The sequence below is a fragment of the Pangasianodon hypophthalmus genome, chromosome 8 (genome assembly GCF_027358585.1).
Source record: "Pangasianodon hypophthalmus isolate fPanHyp1 chromosome 8, fPanHyp1.pri, whole genome shotgun sequence".
Taxonomy (NCBI): Eukaryota; Metazoa; Chordata; class Actinopteri; order Siluriformes; family Pangasiidae; genus Pangasianodon; species Pangasianodon hypophthalmus.
In genome coordinates, this window is record NC_069717.1 from 22292255 (window position 1) to 22310149 (window position 17895).

General features: G+C 37.7%; 2 protein-coding genes across 2 annotated transcripts in view; one reads left to right on the forward strand and one right to left on the reverse strand.

Annotated features, from left to right (window-relative positions):
* Positions 1-226: 226 nt before the first annotated feature.
* The window catches only part of ppih (peptidylprolyl isomerase H (cyclophilin H)), a 31722-nt gene continuing 14053 nt past the window's right edge, over positions 227-17895 (forward strand). Inside the window, exons 1-4 of the mRNA XM_026925660.3 lie at positions 227-456; positions 16106-16170; positions 17399-17422; positions 17722-17766. Coding sequence (XP_026781461.1) covers positions 391-456; positions 16106-16170; positions 17399-17422; positions 17722-17766 — 200 coding nt within the window. The 5' untranslated portion in view covers positions 227-390. The remainder of the gene's footprint in view (positions 457-16105; positions 16171-17398; positions 17423-17721; positions 17767-17895) is intronic.
* Positions 5581-15901, reverse strand: si:dkeyp-100a1.6 (probable G-protein coupled receptor 160). Its single transcript, XM_053236013.1, has 2 exons — positions 15681-15901; positions 5581-9093 (listed from the first exon to the last, which is right to left on the reverse strand). The coding sequence occupies exons 1-2, from the start codon at positions 15739-15741 to the stop codon at positions 8012-8014; spliced, it is 1143 nt and encodes a 380-aa protein (XP_053091988.1). The 5' UTR covers positions 15742-15901; the 3' UTR covers positions 5581-8011.

The following is a 17895-nucleotide window of genomic DNA, read 5'->3' on the forward strand; positions in this document are numbered from 1 at the left end:
TACGTCACTCCACCCTGTCGTTGATTATTTTTCTGTAACAGCACTCCCTGTAGTGTTTTCTCACAAAAAATAATGAAAAAAAAAAGGCCTATAGTTCTTTGAGTGCACAATTTGGAAAAGCACATAAGCACCTTGTAGTAAATAGTATATCTGTATTATATTGCACAGAGGTTATAACTCCAAGAAAGAAAGAAACATAAAGGATATAAAAGTCAATACACAAATCCTATTACGGTTAGTGCGAGACGGTCATGTCCCTCAAGGCTTTCCGTAGAAATGGCCATTATGCTTGCCGTAGTGTTCCTTTTTGAATGAGTGGCACTATCTGTTCACAAAAACCAGCCAAATAAAACCTTTTGTATTTGTTTTATTTGCTATTAATGCTCCATAATGAACGTCCAACCTTCAAACCCCAATAATCCCATTGTGTTCTTTGACGTGACTATCGGAGGACAGGTAAGTAACTTATCCACTTTATGTAGCTAATGCTAGTCCACAAGCGAGCTAGCTAACTGCTTCACTATGAACTGAATGAGCGCGTGATGAGCTATTGGGTTTCTTAAAATAAATAAATAAATAAATAAAAAAGCAGCTCGAAGTTAAAATAATGTTGAAAAAGTCACTCAGAAGAGCTGGAGTTTGCTGCACAGCTGTGTTTCATGAGGTTCTTGGTTAGCGAGGCGCTCTCAGGTGGAAGTGATGCTAGTTATTTGCAACTTCACAAAATTAATTAGCTTAGGTTTTAATAGTTATTATTGCATTTCCTGTCGGTTTGTTTAAAGGAGAGTCACTTTTAAAGTGTTTTCTGGTCTGTCTGGAGCACTCAGGTTCCACTGTACTCCGTGGCCAACTCTTCTCAGGGGAAAGTAGCTAAAGCACGTTTCAAGAGTCGCCAGATGACGTCATAGACTAAGTTGCATATTAATAATCATGCTTATTGGCATATCAAAGTACAGATTAGAGTACAGAGGAAGGAGGAAGCAAGATTTCCACCTAGAATATAATAAATAATAGATATTATAAATAATAGATAAACACATTAAATTTTTTTTATTTTTTAAATAAAATTTTTATGCATTTACAAAATACTAAACTTTCTATCAAGAACGCAGAAAAAAAAAGCAATGATAGTGAGTAATAGTGAAAGGTGAGTAGTTGTGAAGGAAACGGTTATTCACTTTTATTACTTGTAAACATCTCCAAGGACAGAGATTAAAATGAAACATGAAGAAGTGCAAGGTTGGGACAAACAGTGGAGATCAGCGATTGGTTGTTGGGGAACAGTGGTGATCAGCGATTGGTTGTTGGGGAACAGTGGTGATCAGCGATTGGTTGTTGGGGAACAGTGGTGATCAGCGACTGGTCATAAGCACAACACAGTCAGCACTAACATCTGCTCAAAAACTCACTAGATTTGCCACTAGAGGTCTAAAAGGTCACCAAATCTAAATTGCCAACACTGCTGATTAGTTTTTCATGGTTACTAACGTTACCTGTATTCATCTGGGTCCAAACTGCGCCTGTGCTTCCTATATGAGTGCACTTCATAGGGTATGTAATAATGCCGTGTACATCCTGTGTATTCATTCAGCTGGGAAGTGTTTCGAGTTGAGTGCAAGATTTCAAGCCTCCTCAGAGAAGGGGTTGTGTGCAGGGAAATTTGCCTGTCTAATAATCTCACAATAATTTCACTTTATCATGATGCCAACCACATACTACACCAGGGTTCCCAAATTGTTTAGGCAAATGTACATTATGAAGTTTGTGTGACCTTAAGCCTTGACCACCCTACATTTTTTTAATTCCAGATTCATAATTTAGGACTGCTGTAATATTTGAACATTTTATGATGTCAGTAGCATATGTGACTAAAAACCCATGGAAAAATATTCCTTGCACTGACTTACCAGTCTAGTGGGACGCCTCCATGTTTGTCTTTTGTTAACCTAACTGTGATGACTGATGTATATTTTCCTCCTCAAAACAGTGTTCATTGAGCTACAGCAAATACCTGTACGAACAGTATAACTCATTTAAAGGTAAGAAGGGCTACTTTGTTTACTGCTGTGTGCAGCCATGTTGATTTGACGCCACTTGCTGAACTCGGAGGACCTCGAAGTTGAGGAGACCTTCCCGAGTTCCTGAGTAGGAATTCCTAGTTGGGGTGCATTTTCTTTGTTTTTTCCTGGTTGGAAGTTGGGAATTATGAGTTACGATCTCTAGTCGAATGCAGCATAAAACACGGTGTGGCATGGCAAAACATCCCAGTTCCCCAGGTTTCCAAGTTGAATTGTGAAATGTTTAGGGATTTTTTTGCACAGTGATGTTAAATACACTGACGAGCTCTGATTCTCTTTAAAAAAAATTTCCGCTGTCTTCCTGATTGTTGTCTTAAGCTGTGTCTTAAATAAAAAACACTGACCTTACATTTAAAAATATTTACTAATCTAGAAAATCCAGAAGCCTGGTTCACAGAACAGACCTTTTGGTAGGTTTGAAGGCTACGTTAGAGGTTTTCAAAATTCGATCACTGACTGTAATAGGAAAACTGGTTAACATTAGTACTCCATAATAATCTAGAATATGCATAAGTATGCAATTTTAGGGACAACGCTAGTTCGTTAGTGAAAGTAGATGGGCAGGGAAATTTGTCCATTTTTATTGTGGAACTACACTAACGCTACATGTCAGGATGGTGAAAAGACTAAAATAGTATTTAAACATTATATAAATGTGGTTAAATTGAATGCAACTTTTGGTAACATTTCAAAATATTAGCACACAAAAACCACCTGACCTGCGATAGGTCAAACAATGAAGCATTGATCCCAACTGGTTGAACAAGGAAGTCTGTACCCCCGGCTGGTCGAACGAGGAAGTCAAGTCCTCCATTGACTGAATTGAAGGAGGAAGTCTAGAATCCCTTCTGATTCTAGCTTATTCTTTTCTTGATTTTTTCTTTTTCACAGCACTCTTCATTTTTGTTAGTTCTTTTGGATTGTAAGCCAGTTTCGAATGTAACATGCCATTGTAACATGCTATGTTCTTACCCATATCACCTACCCCATCAAGCCTGGTCCCTTTTCAAGATTTTAGAGGTGTGCATCAGGCCTGGGATCCCACGGGATTCAACAGAAAAGTTGCCGGAGCTTTTTTTTTAAATTATTTTTATTTTTATTTTTTAAAACAAGTAGCCAAATATAAAGCTCACAGGGCAAAGAAAGGCCACATTTGTTAATATAGGAGCATACCGGGTACTTGCCCATGGGTAGCTGTAAACAAAACAGTGACTGTGGAAACAGGTGGGGTTGGTCACACTTTCTGTGGAGTCAAAAAACAGTCCTGTGTGTACTCTTCATTGGATTTCCTGGTGAATGTAGATCTGTGTTGCCTAGAAGTTGTTAAAACTTTTTCTTGTATAGCCTGAGCAGTTTATCAGATTCTCCAGAAACACAATCAGATCGTATGTATTTGCCAAATACACTGTGTACAAGAAGTTCCTTTTGATGCAGTGTCACACTGTAGTGCAGGGCAGCACAGTAACCAGGGAATACAATACAATATATCTCTACAGGAAGAAAGTGCAAAATATGCAATATGGAGCATACTGCAAAAATGTAGAGCTGTAATATAATTAAGCCTAATTATATTTCTGCAACTATAAGTGCAGTTACCGCTGATGTTAGTGCAGTTACAATTGGAATTGTAGGGGTGTAGTGAAGTGACTTGTCAGTGACTGCATGTCAGAGGGGAGGGATGTGGGAAGAGTTTTTGTTAAGGAGGATTGTGGCCTGGGGGGAAGAAACTGTGCAGACATCACCTGGTGCGGGATTTCAGAGCTCTTATTCTGGGTTTCCATTGTGATGAAAAATGCTGAAGAAGGATGTGGCTGGGACGTGTGGAGTCAGACATGTTTTCCCTGCTCTCTTTTTCACAATGAATGAATCCAGGTCAGTGAGGGTGGAGTGCTAACAGCCAATCTTTTTTTTTTTTTTTTTTTTTTGTCCCTGCACTCCTTATGTTGCACTGTAACTTGTGTTTGGGGTATGAAGTTGCAGAGCTGTACCAGATGGAAATGGAGGATGTGAATAGTGAAGTTTTTACTTATCTTTTATCCTCCCTCTTATTAACAGTACTGTCCTGTATCAGTTTTTCCCCATTCTGATGTTTGATGTGAACATTACCTGAAGCTCCTGACCTGTATCTGCATGATTTTATGCAGTGTGCTGCTGCCACATGATTGGCTGATTGGGTAACTGCATGAATGAGCAGGTGTACAGGTGTTCCTATTAAAGTGGATGGTGAGTGTATATAGTGCAGATTTCTGAAAATCGTATACTGTAAATAGATTCATCACAGCTATAACTGCTATACTGGTTGTGATCCAGTCACTCTTGTGCAAACATCAAAAGATCACCGCAAAGAGGTTTATGGTTTTCACACAGTATCTAACTCATTTCATATTGTGCATTGCTGCTGTTGATTATGCATAATGTTCATTTTTGTCTGCAGGTTAGCCATTTTTGAATACACTACATTATATTAATTAGTGTGCATATTATCATACGCACACTTCTTCTTACCATTCTCAGCATGAGCTCTGCTCCTTACCATCTTACTGTTTGTGTCACTGAATTGGTTTATTCATTCTCACAGCTATTTTTTTTTTAATCTAGGACAATATATAATACTTACGAGACCATTTCGGCACCCCGGTTGAAAGAACTACTTCATGGAATTCAGTGTATTTAATATTGCTTTATTTAGAAACAATATATGATTTACCTAATTACTGCGACTAATTTTGATGGTCTTGGTGTTGAATAGTGTACAGGGTTTGAAAGGGTCAGATATTGAGTTTGGCAGTGTTATACACAAAATCATCAGGAAGCAGTCAAATAAAGCTCTCATTTCGTTTAAGCGATAGAAGAGCAAATCGTGCACAAAATATGCGATACCAAAATGACCAATCTGAGCATCCCACAAGTTATTACAGAAATGGCATTCACGAACGCTTGGTTTTAATTTTTGTTTGGTGTTTTCTGGTCTGGTTTGTGACATCGGGTTGACTTTGTCAGATTCGCAATCACAAGTGGTCATTGAAGACGTCTTGATGATACCAGGTGTGAACTGGTACTGCATGTGATCACATCACCTGAGATGTATGTAATGGATGTATACCAGGTGTGTATGTGTCTGCATACTGCAGAGAGCCACTCAGAGCACACATTTGCATTTGCATTTACTACGTTTTCCCCTTCCCCCTATAGACCCTATCCCCTCAGTTGAAACTACTGTGTGTATGCAATGTAAGTTGTCTTTGAAAGTAAAAGAGTGGAGTTTAGCACCTGTTTTTAATAAGCTTATAAAATAATCTTAGACATTAATCAAAGACCATGGTGTCATTAGATATCTTTAAAAAACCTGCTGCACTGTAGTTATAGTTTCACGAACAACAGGAATTGAATGACATGTATCATTTTCATTTGTTCTTTTTAATCATGGTGACTAATGCCAGATATTGTTCTGAGTAAATATTGTTCTGCAGGTGTCAAGCTGTTAATAATTCATCTACTGCACTGTAGTACACAAGATCTCATTTATTTGCTTGTCAGTCTTTGCTCAAACGTACAACATGTAAAAGAGATGCAGTTACAATGTACATCTTTTTTGTATAAAAATACAGACTACAGACATTGCTGAGATTTCCTTATTGTTTGTAGATGTAGACATTTCCCCATGTTTGTAGAATGATGTTTGAAAGTGACTTTAAGTCAGTAAATGTCTGCTCTGACATCTGGCTTTGGTACTGTTGCTTCTGTTTGCCTAGGGTATAAAGTTCCACAGTGTGTCCTTATCGCACTGTTGCCCTTGGCTCTACTGATACTGCAGTAGCCTACTGTCTACAAATCAGCACTCTAACAATGCAGACTTTTTTTATTATTCTGTAAACACTCTGATGGTGTTTTGCTAATCATTTCATTAGAAAGATAAAATGAATAAATGGTTAAATGAATGCAGGCCACTTTTTTTTACAAGGACACTTCACCAGTTCACCACATTTGTTTCACCACCTTAACAAATAGACTGCAAGGTGTCTTGCACATACAGTATGTACCAGTATGCTCCTATATCATATTTGGGTCACTGCCTGAGAAAACATGGTGAAACTTTGACATTTTCTCTATAGTTATGAAAACTCCAGACTTTCCTGAAATAGCCTGTGTCCCTTTTGCATGTATCGCAATTAAAAGTGAAGTGAAGATTTTAAAATCCAGCTACCTCTAAAAGTGAAGGAGGAAATCACATTTGAAGATTTTGTTCTGACTACACTGCAAGAGCATCACTGACATTTTGACAGCCATTTTGTATCTGATTACAAACCGAATTGATTAGATTTGATATCCATTTCAAAACAGCACGATTTAATCAATGCACGAACAGCTTAAACAAAACAAAGCAGAACTGTTACGAATACCCGAATATAATCGACTACTCGTTTATAAAAAAAAATCTTCGACGAAAATTTCACGTGATCAAGTATTCAGCAAATGATGCTCCAGAAGGTGGCAATAGCTAATGCACAGCAAAGCTGGCTTTACAACAAACCCGCAAGGAAGATCGTTCAGCTTCATGATGGAAAGCAACGTGCAGGTGGCTCGGTCCAATAAAGAAAAGGCGCAGTAATTTAGTAGAGAGAAATGTGCCTTTACAGCATATTTAATGTTTGCATATGTTTATAAGTACTCCCGTATGCAGGCGTGTAGAGGATGGAAGATAACGAAGGATGAAGAAAACAAAACGGAAACTTGATTGTTTTTTTTATATTAAATGATCATTTAAGTGGTGTGTCCCTGCGAATTTGTAATTATGTTCAGTTAACCAGCGTTGAGCTACTTTTAAACGACTAAAGTTTGAATGATAACGCTACATTCTATAGGCATGTCACAGCAACGAGAAGCTTTCACTCAGTAGAGTTACATCTGTTTGATAAAATGCATCTTAATACAAGGGTTTAAATCAGATGCACTTACATTTGTTTACATTCAGTCTGTTTTATGTGACGCTAGCTGTCTAGCAAGCCACAGCTACTTAAGCTACTTAGGGAAAAATTTATAAATTTAAAATTTATATCCAGAATTTATATATCTCTCTAAAGCTGCGATATTTGGATGAGCACTTTTATTTTTTACTTGAGTATTTTTTTCCTGTAATGTTACTTTTACTTGAGAAACTATTTTTGATACTCCAACCGCATCTGACAATAACAAGTATGTTGTTATTATTATGAAAATAAAAGTGTTTTATAACACTGCAACATTAAGGCATACATTTTGTTTTCATTAATGGATGAATTTAACTTGGCCAAAACAAATCAGTCAAATTATTTAATAAAGATTTTATAAAATATTTTTTAAAGTATTAAAGTATATTTTAAAGTGAGATTAAGAATTTGCTATTTCATTTTTGTCTTTCTTACAGTAAGAAACAGCAATGCTACAGATACTGTAGTATTTTTTCTTTTTTTGGTAAAAAAATATATGTACATTGTACTTTATAAAAAATACAGTAATTTTGGGGAATTTATTTTTCATTAAGAAGAATTTTAGGATAAAATTAAGTATATTTATATATTAATATAGTGACAACCCTAAATTGCAAACCCTAAAGTGCAAAATTTACTGTGTGAAATTCACACATTAGGTTTTGGACATCTTTCCACAGACTGTTTTCACTTGGTGTGAATGGGTATTGGTGAAATAGATTTATGTTTTCTTAAAGTTGTGGTGCCAAAATATGCATAGAAAAACATTTTGGACAAATCCATTTTCTGATTTTTTTTTTTTTTTTTTTTTTGGACAGAATCCAGCCAGAGCCACACATTTTTGTCCATATTGTGCAGGCTATGATGTAGTCCCTCTGTCTTCGTGCCAGACGTGATCAGACAAGTAGCCTTTGAAAAAGTATCGTCACTGGTAATAGTAATTGTGGAGTCTGTAGAATTGACTCCTCAGTCTTGCCCATCATGGAGTTTCGTACTGGCTGTAAACTGGCCATTTTCCATACTCAAATACCAGTAAAAGCTCCATGGACAGATATCATCTGGCAGCGTGCAGTAAGGTCCATGCTTATTGCTTCTGTACCAGAAAGCCACACCCACCAGTAAGCTGTTGGCACAGGCAGTCCAAAGGAGATTGACACTTGCATAAGCTGGCACCACAAATCCCAGGAGATCACAGGCCACACACATAAGCAGATAAGGTGTCCAGTTCAGTGCAAAACACAGAACCAGGCTGATAATGAGAGGAGGACGATCCTGCTGGTTATCCATGTGCGTTTCCTCAATGGCTCCTGATTCAAGCTTTTCCAGAGTCCCAGAAAAGGCTAGATCACTCATAAAAAGTGAGACAGTCCTCTGCTTGGCCAGTTTGTTAGCCAGGCGAACCCAGCCTGGGAGCTTTCTGCAGTGAAACAGAAGTACAAAGCCTACAATGATGAATAGATTCAAACTGAATTGACTGACTGCCACAGATCCTTGTACAGAACACGCAAGAGTCTTGACCCCCTCTTTGTAATGGATGGTCAGCAGCTCTGTGTTTGTGTAGCAGGAAGAGTAAAAGCAAGCTAGTGTCCATATCAGCAGAACTACCACACAGTGGACAGCAGTCCTGCCTAATGACTTCTGACCAAAGCCCACATGTTGATGGATAACACAGTCTAAGGCTCCTGCCAGAAGGATGGGCAAAGGTAGCAGAGAGTAAACAGTGGAGCTGTGCGAAAGACTGAAGCACATGACTTCATGGATACCATGGTTCTGCTGGAACAACCATGCCCCGGAGATAAAGCAGATGAGCAGCAGATCTGCCAGGTATATTGAAATGCTGCAAACACCAAGGAGTGTCTTGGGAATGCTCCTCAACCAGAAGGACAAGACTAGTGTATTCAGAGCCACTTTGGAAAGAAGGAGAAGCAAGTACTGCAGAGTTGCGTCATGGGTGCAGTACTCGTTCTCTTCCTGGAGCACTGCCATCATGCTCCCTGGGGAATAGTGAACCATCATCGTGCCGGCTCGGTTCACTTCGGAAGTGCTCTCTGGTGGAGAAGAGATGGACAGAAAATGATTAGATATAATGGATATAAAAAGTCTACACACCCGTTAACATCCCAGGCTTTTGTGATTAAAAAAAAAATTAAACCAAGATAAATCAAGTCAGAAATTTTTCCACCCTCAATGTGAAATTACAAATAAAAAAATTAAAAATTAAAACAGAAACAGTTTAGGAACAAATAGGGAGAATAAAAAAAAGTTACAATAACCTGGTTGCTTAAGTGTGCACACCCTTTTATAATAGGGGATGTGGCTGTGTTCAAAAGTAATTACCATGCAGCTGTCATCAAAGAAATTATTCTGATTAACCCCAAATAAAGATCAGCTGTTTCTGTAGGATCAACAAATAAAGAAAATGGGGCACCACAGTGACATCACCAAAAACAGGACATCCTTCCAAAATTTATAAAAGGATAAGCATTTACCAAGGAGGCTGTCAAGAGACCTACGGCAACATTAAAGAAGCTGCAGGGATATCTGACAAGTACTGATTACTCTCTGCATGTGACAACAATCTCTCGTATTCTTCACATGCCACGGCTATGGGGTAGGGAGGCTAGACGGAAGCCCTTTCTCACAAAAAACATCCACGCTCAAATAAATCACCCCAAACGATGTGGCAAAATGTGTTATGATCTGATAAGACCAATTCCAAAAGATATAATAATTCCATAATTCCAAAAGGTATGTTGGCACGTCACCAAAAGAACACCATTCCCACGGTGAAACATGGTGGTGGCAGCATCATGCTTTAGGGCTGCTTTTCTTCAGCAAGTACTGGGCTGGAGGGAATCATGAATAGCTACAAATACCCGTTGATTTTAGCCCAAAACATTCAGGTGTCTGCTAGTAAGCTGAAGATGAAAAGAAATTTCACCTTTCAGCACGACAATGACGCAAAGCATACATGCAACTCAGCTCAACTCAAGGAATGGCTTAACCAAAAGAAGATCAGTGTTTTTGAATGGCCTAGCCAGCGCCCAGACCTGAATCCAACTAAAAATCTGTGGGTTGACCTGAAGTGGACTATACACAGGAGATGCCCTCACAATTTGATGGATCTAGAATGTTTTTGCAAGAAAGAGTGAGAAAATATTGCCAAGTCAAGACGTGCCATGCTGATAGACTCTTACCCAAAAAGACCAAGTGGCATAATATAATCTGATTTCTGATTCTTTTTCACTTTATTTGTATACTTTGCAATTTCACATTAAAGGTGGGAAAAGATCTGACATGATCTATGTATCTTTTAAAAGTTTTATTCTTTTTACTTCACAAAAACCTGCCATTTAATCAGTGTGTGTAGACCTTTTATATCCAGTGTATATAAAGCGAGCTTGTGACACCAATCAAGGCAAAGCTGCAGAGTTCTGCAGTGAAATGCTGAAACTATGTAGACAAGGCTTGAGTCATATAATGAGTCATTTACTCCTATTGTATTATATCATATTATATCATATCATATTATATTACCTGACCTGCCAACTGTTATGCATTTTGCATAGGAGCTCTGCAATTTAACATTGGAGTACACTAGTATGAATTAAAAAATATGTCAAAAGATCAATCTGGTTTTTTTTTCCCCCCCAATAAAATGAGAGATGCATATGAATCTGAAAATCTGGAATGTTTTGTGCAGGTGTTTTGAACTCCTCAGTATTAACTGGCTGAATATAAAGTCCCACCCTTTCTCCCTATCTCTCATGAAGCATTTAAAAGCCATCAAGGGTAGCTCTAAGAGTAATGAGTAACAAGTTATGTTCAATATAGACTCACCATGTTAATTCCTTTGCTTTTAGCTATTTATAATTTTCATGAAGAATTCCTGAAGAATTCAAAATTATATCCTTGTGCAACTGGTACCCTCAGTGGATGCCTGCTATGCTTAAAACAATCCTCAGTCATTACAACATATTCACGCAGTTTGTGCAAGTGGATACAACATGTACCTGAGCAATAGCTGTATATTTCCTTGTCCAGGAAATAAAGTATCAAAAACTAAAAAAACCTACCTTTTTTTTTTTTTTTTTTTTTTTTTTGGACTGTTTCACAGTGTCATTTCCTGAGACAGAAATGAATGATCACATCTGAGAGTCTTGTTTAACAAGAAATTAAGGATTCCTAAGGTTTTAAAATGGATGATTTCCAGTCCTTGTTCCACCATATTTCTTAATTATATTGGTTAATTAGGGCAATGTCTGGCATTTCATTCAATCATGCAAAACAGTAATTGTTATATATTGTAATTAGTATTTTTTTTTGTGCAGACAGAACCACAGAGGAATTACAGTGCTACTTTTAGTATCATTTCCCAAAGTACTTGCCTGACAGCACTTTTTACTACACTTTCCTATTCAAATGGAATCAAGAAACGTATTCACCAAATATGTTTCCTGATTGCATTTGAATAAGAAAGTGTAGTAAAAACTGTAATTTTTCTGTGGTTCTTTCTGCACAAAATTCATAACTGCAATAAAAAAATACTAATTACCATATATAACAACTACAAATCAATAAACATGACTCATGAATCGTGCATAGCAGCTGTTACCTTTACCGTTCCGCTTGTTTTCCTGTCGTCTTCTGCCGAAGATATTGAGCTCGCTACCCCATCAATAGTGAAGTGTGTTTGTGGAAGCGAGTGAAGTGTGTTCCTCAACTAACCGGGAGCGTGAGTTGTTTAGCACAGATGCTCCTCCTTTAGCTCAACTACGCCTATTTCACCTGTAATCTGAAGCACACAGCTGCTTTGCACCACACCTGCTATTGTGTGGCTTTCTCTGGGTCCTAAAGAAACACCTCTGCTCATGTTTCTCTAGATATACAGCATTGAGTTAAGCTTTTGAAACCAGATTCACGGACTCAAAATGAAAAAAGACGACCAAAGGGGAATTTAAAAAAATAAGTTATGGCACGATTCTTTGGATTGAAGGATGAACGACCACACCATCCAACTTTTTTCCCCCGAAGACTTCTTCACAACAGTGTTTTATTGCTTCTGTTGATAGCTTACGTAAGGTTCAGATGTTGCCTGTGGTAAGGATTAGTGAGAGTGCCATTTAATATACAAGTTATGTTAACGTTCATTTGTGGAAGGAAAATATGCAAGCAGAGCACTGTGTAATACAAAAATGTTTTTACAAAAGTGAGAAGTCAGAGGAAGAGTAACGGATGTGACCACTACTTATGAAGCTATTTATAAATAAATATGGACATAATGCAATATTTAATGCTGTTTTCTTTGATTTCTTTTTGATTTAATGCTGTTTTCTTTGAATTTTGGATGTGACCAAGTACATCCAAAAATGGCAAATATTAACAGATTACATTAAAACATGTTCTCCGACTGTGTAACAAAGGAGGTGAGAGAAAAATGTAGGCCTGAGTGTGACTGAAACCAGACCTGAAATTCATACTCCCCTGGGTGTGGATTGCTTCTCATGGGTCCGGTTTGTAAAAGAAAGCAAATCTGAGCCTTAAAGAGTGGATAATGCACAATGTTTTACACATATTTTCAGTCTAAAAATAGCTTTAAATTTACATTCAGTTAATAATCTCTAGGACATGAGCTCGGAAATGCTAGTATATTCTACTGTGTTGAATAAAATTAATTTAAGGTTAGCCATTATTTTAAAAGAAATCCGGTTAAAACATTGTCAGTGTTCTGCATATTGAAGCCTCTTGTCTTTGCAAATGTCACCATGTCTGTTTAGAAAAATAAAAACACTGCTCATATTAACCAGACCTCTGAACTTTGAAGCGAGAAGGGAGAGTGATCATGGCAGGCTTTTTTGTAGCGTTATTCCAAACTGACACATTCAAAAATGATTTCAAATGTTTAAATGGACACGAAAAGGCAAAAATCCTAAAATGCTTTGTGGCCTCATGACATGCTGTAACATTTAAAGGAAAAGTCCACACTGAAACAAAAATATATTTATATTGAAATATTTAGCAATACTGGTGCTAGTTTGTTGGTTGATGCTGTATTTTCATTATTCATGCATTTCCCATGAGAAGGGATTCTTTTGTCTATCAGCATTCAACATCATATTAATAAGAAATCCAGTGTAGAAATAGTGGAGACAAACGTTGAACTCCAGAATGCAATACAGGTATACGACGTAGTTGCACTGAGTTACGGCAGAGGCTCAGCTAGTTAGCAATCTATGAGATGACAAGCGTGATGGCATTGCTGGCATTTTATTAGCATGAAAGTTTTTGGAGTCTTTGGAAGCTGGTCTGTTTGACCAGAGTGTATAGATCAACGAGGCAAGCGAGCTGGACGAACTGAAGGACTAAAGCGCTAAAGTGTTTTCTCCTTACCTTCAATGAAAAATAGCAGCAACAAGTGAACTGGAGTTTATCTGAAAACTTGACAAGTTCAAGTGCAAGTCATATCAGTGATAGATTTATTAATGGTAACAAGCATACAGTAGCTGGAGAATTCATATATTCATTCATATATTCTAATGTTTACATGTCTGTGCCTGACTACACTCCCTGGACAGTATGACTCACCTCAGGCTTATTGTACAATGCCAAGAGGTTGCACACTTGGACTAACGTAGCTTAACATAATACCTGCTGTCAGTTGTTGGTTAGACTCTGAGGTTGACTCCAGAATAAGTCATGAACTGTAACTGGATTGCACACCCAGATACTGGAAGAATGGAATAAAATTGGGAAAAACTTGCTTTTATTAAGGCAAGGGGAAGTGTAAACAAGTCTTTTGTATTGGGAGATTGTGTAGCTCATATCAGTCTGTCCGACATTGTACATGACCTCAGACACTCCTACATCTATCCTTCGTTTTCCCCAGTTAAGCTTCTAAACGATTTCAGCGCCTTGGTGTCTTGCTTTCATATTCATGCACTTAGTGCTGCTCCAGAAGAGTAGCTTGATGCTTTTAGGTGAACAGGCTGAGTACACACAGCTGAGTAATGCTGCTATAACTTGTTTCTCCTGATCTAGAAATCACTTGGTGTAGGTGTGTGTAGACCAAAACCAAGCCACCATTAGACTTGCACTAGCATGAGCAAAACAGCTGACAAAGGTGTCAGTTCTAATTGTCGCTGCAGACAATAAAACAGTTTGCTGTTTTAAAGAAAGACATAATTAAGCAATAAGTAATAGCACTTTTATTTGTTTGCAAACATTCAGGAGAATGCAACAAATGTTTAGTAAGAGGGCGTTTTAGCTGTTTGTTCAGCTGTGTTCTGTCTCTTTTCACGTAGCCACTCTCAGCAGTGTGTAAGAGGTTTGTCTACACTAATACACAAATTCCAGTTCACTTGTTTAGCAGCGTAGCCAATTAAATTCTCTTGCATGTTTGTACATGTTGGTTATTTCTAACACTGACAGAGCTTTGTTTAGTCCAGGTATCACTGAGTCCTTCATTTGAATCCCCTACAGTTCTCTTGAATATAATATGTTTTTGCAAATATCAGTGATTATATATTCAGCCTTCAGCCTTTCAACAAGTGTTAATCTACATAAAGTCCATACATTTTAAATTCCGTTGAACTACTTATCATCTCTTTTGAGTGAACAACGATTTTAAAAAATGTTGCTATTTTACAGATATAAGCTGATATTCCATCGATGTGGTCATCTTTTTTTTTTTTTTTTTAAATAGATGTTGCAGAATTATGGGGCGGTGCAATCACATTTCCACTGAGCGCCCTACAGTTATTATTGCACCTAGTGGTCAAAAATGGGAACTTCAGCAAGCACTAATAGAGGCCCACATGCTGTCCCATGCGCTGGTTAATACCAGGCCAAATTTTACTTGATTTATAGCAAACAATCAGAATTAAACCTAATAAATTTCCACAAACAAAGGCAAAGTGTAAGTGCAGTCAGTGTGTCTATGATGTACAGGACCATTTCTACTGTAAGATGTATTGCAATAATTGGGAAAGGGAAAGAGGAATTATCGAGTGGAAAACTTCCATGCATCAGAAATGCGTGTGCACCACGGTGACCTTGTTTCCCAAGCAAAGGCTGAGAGAAAGAAGAAAAATGTGTCTCTCTTTTCAAATTCCAAGTTTTTTCGGGGTAGTTTCAAGTCTTTTGTGTGGTTTTTTGAGATGCAGTTGGGCTGGAAATTTGCACTTCTATATCCATACTGTGATGATGGAAAATGTACCAGTTTTATCAGACAAGCCTAAAACTGTTCAAAAAGGGCTGTTAGACTGTATGTTGGATGATTGTATGTTAGATAGTAGTTTATAGCATAATTCAAATGTGATAACCTCTCGACTTAATTTTGTTTGAGGCCTTATCAATATTGTCCTGCCCCAACAAACTTTATGGTCACGAGCTGCTGGATTTATACCAGGATATATCCTCTTGTGTTTGACATGAACTTGAAAATTAAGTGTTTAGAGCAACAAAAAAAAGGAGCAACAAAAATATCATTTGTCTCTTTTGTAGTCTATACCTTGATCCCTATTGAAATGTGATTATTTATTTTTTATCATCCACATCAGATAATGTGATCCTACAGCACTTATATTTACTTTTATTGTTACATGTATACATAGAGTAAGAAGATCATATTGCTTACCTGCGTATATCCATGTGAAGTGGTTTAAAGATAAAAACCTGACATCAATGACCCCATTCATTTGCTGGTTTGTTTTCTTGAGTCAATTTTCTCTCCTTAGCTAATTCCCGAGACGAGCTTAAACAACTGCAGGCCAGTGAATCTCTGATCTTGCTGTAGTCTTCAGTGTACTTACACTCAATCTTATCAGACAAATGAGTCCTTTTACACGACCATGCCCACTGCCCCCTCATAAGCCCACACAGCTCAGTGACACTGCAGGACTTGTGTTTGTCTTGATCTGGTCTCAATTGGCGGGTGTGTGTAGGCCAAAATCCACCCACTGTTCAACCTTTCTGTACAGCACAATTAACAGTGAGCTCCATGTGTTGTGTCCATGTGTCTTGTTTTGCTTGTTTCTAACTGAATCATGTTTGTCTTTGCAGGATGTTGGAAGAATGAAGATTGAGCTGTTTGCAGATGTTGTTCCAAAGACTGCTGAGAATTTTCGGTATGAAGGTTTAAAAATGAATTACCTGACTACACTGGTTGCTGACACACTTGCGTTCACTACAAGTTTATTCAGAGCATCCTTATTATTCAGGGTACACATGTGCTGTATACACTCAGTTTATTATTTACAGGCCAATTTAGTATGCAGGCCTTCACCTCATACACCACCTACACCCTTAGCGGAATTCATGTAATTTCAGGACACAAAAATGGTTAAAATGACAATCATGATTATTTTGCTTAGTATTGAATTTACTATAATTTGTCACAACTATCCAGCTGATTTTTGATTATATTATGTTTGTTTTATTATTATGTTTTTACCACTAAAATAGAACAGCCTAGATCACTGTAGACTCACTGTCCAACTTATTGGGAACACCTATACATTCATGTAGTTATGCAATCAGCCAACCATGTGGCAGCAGTGCAGTGCATGAAATCATGCAGAAACAGGTCAAGAGCTTCAGTTAATGTTCATGTCAAACATCAGAATGGGGAAAAATTTGATTCCAGTGACTTTGACCGTGGCATGGTTGTTGGTGACAGACGGGCTTGTTGAAGTATTTCAGAAACTGCTTTTTTCCTGGGATTTTCACACACAACAGTCTCTAGAGTTTACTCAGAATGGTGCAGAAAACAAAAACCATCCAGTGAGCGGCAGTTCTGCGGGCAGTTCTGCCTTGTTGATGAGAGAGGTCTGAGCAGAATGGTCAGACTGATTCAAGCTGACAGGAAGGCAACAGTAACTCAAATATCCACTCTTTACAACCGTGTTGAGCAGAAAAGCCTCTAAGCACGCACAACACATCAAACCTCGAGGCAGATGGGACTACAACAGCAGAATGCCACATCGGTTTCCACTCCTGTCAGCCAAGAACAGGAATCTGAGCCTACATTGGGCACAGGCTTAGTGAAAATGAACAGTTGACGGTTGGGAAAAAGTCCAGGCGTTTGATGTGAACATTAACTGAGGCTCTTGACATGTATCTCCATGGTTTTATGTATTGCACTGTTGCTTGCTTCTTCGTGAAAAATCTACTGAATAAGAACAGATATTTTTGACTTCTGCTAGAAATTCCATTTATTTCCTAAACTCTTCACTAGTAGAAGTCAAAAATATTTGTGTGTATTATTTTTCATTTTATAACTGATGTAGTCGGTGTGTAAATCCTAATGTGTGTGTGTTGTGTTTTTACATAATGCACTTGTGTATTGTCTTGCAGGCAGTTCTGCACAGGGGAGTTCAGGTAACCTGGTCTAATTGCTTTGTACTCAGTCTCAGGGGAACTATTTACAGCACTGGTGTTATTTTACACCCTTTTGAAGCCTTATTTCTGGCAGCATGCATAGCCTTGAATTTCCTGACTTATTGTGACAAACACTTTAATCTCATAAAGCTTTGCTTCATGCTTTTTGACTAACACAGTAAATATTTAGATTTAGTCATAGAAAGAGAGAAACTGTTGGGAAGTGTGTTGTGACTTTTTCCCTATCATAATTCTGTCTCTTATGCCTTCATTTGCATCATGCAAATCATCTCCTACAGGAAAGATGGTGTTCCTATTGGATACAAAGGATGCACGTTCCATAGGTAAGGCTTATGGCTATGTATTTTCCATCAGTTTTCATTATTGTTATCAATGTCACAGTACAAATCGTTTCACCAAATCATCAATCATCTTCAAACTCTGACCAACACTATATTTCATTTTTAAAAAAT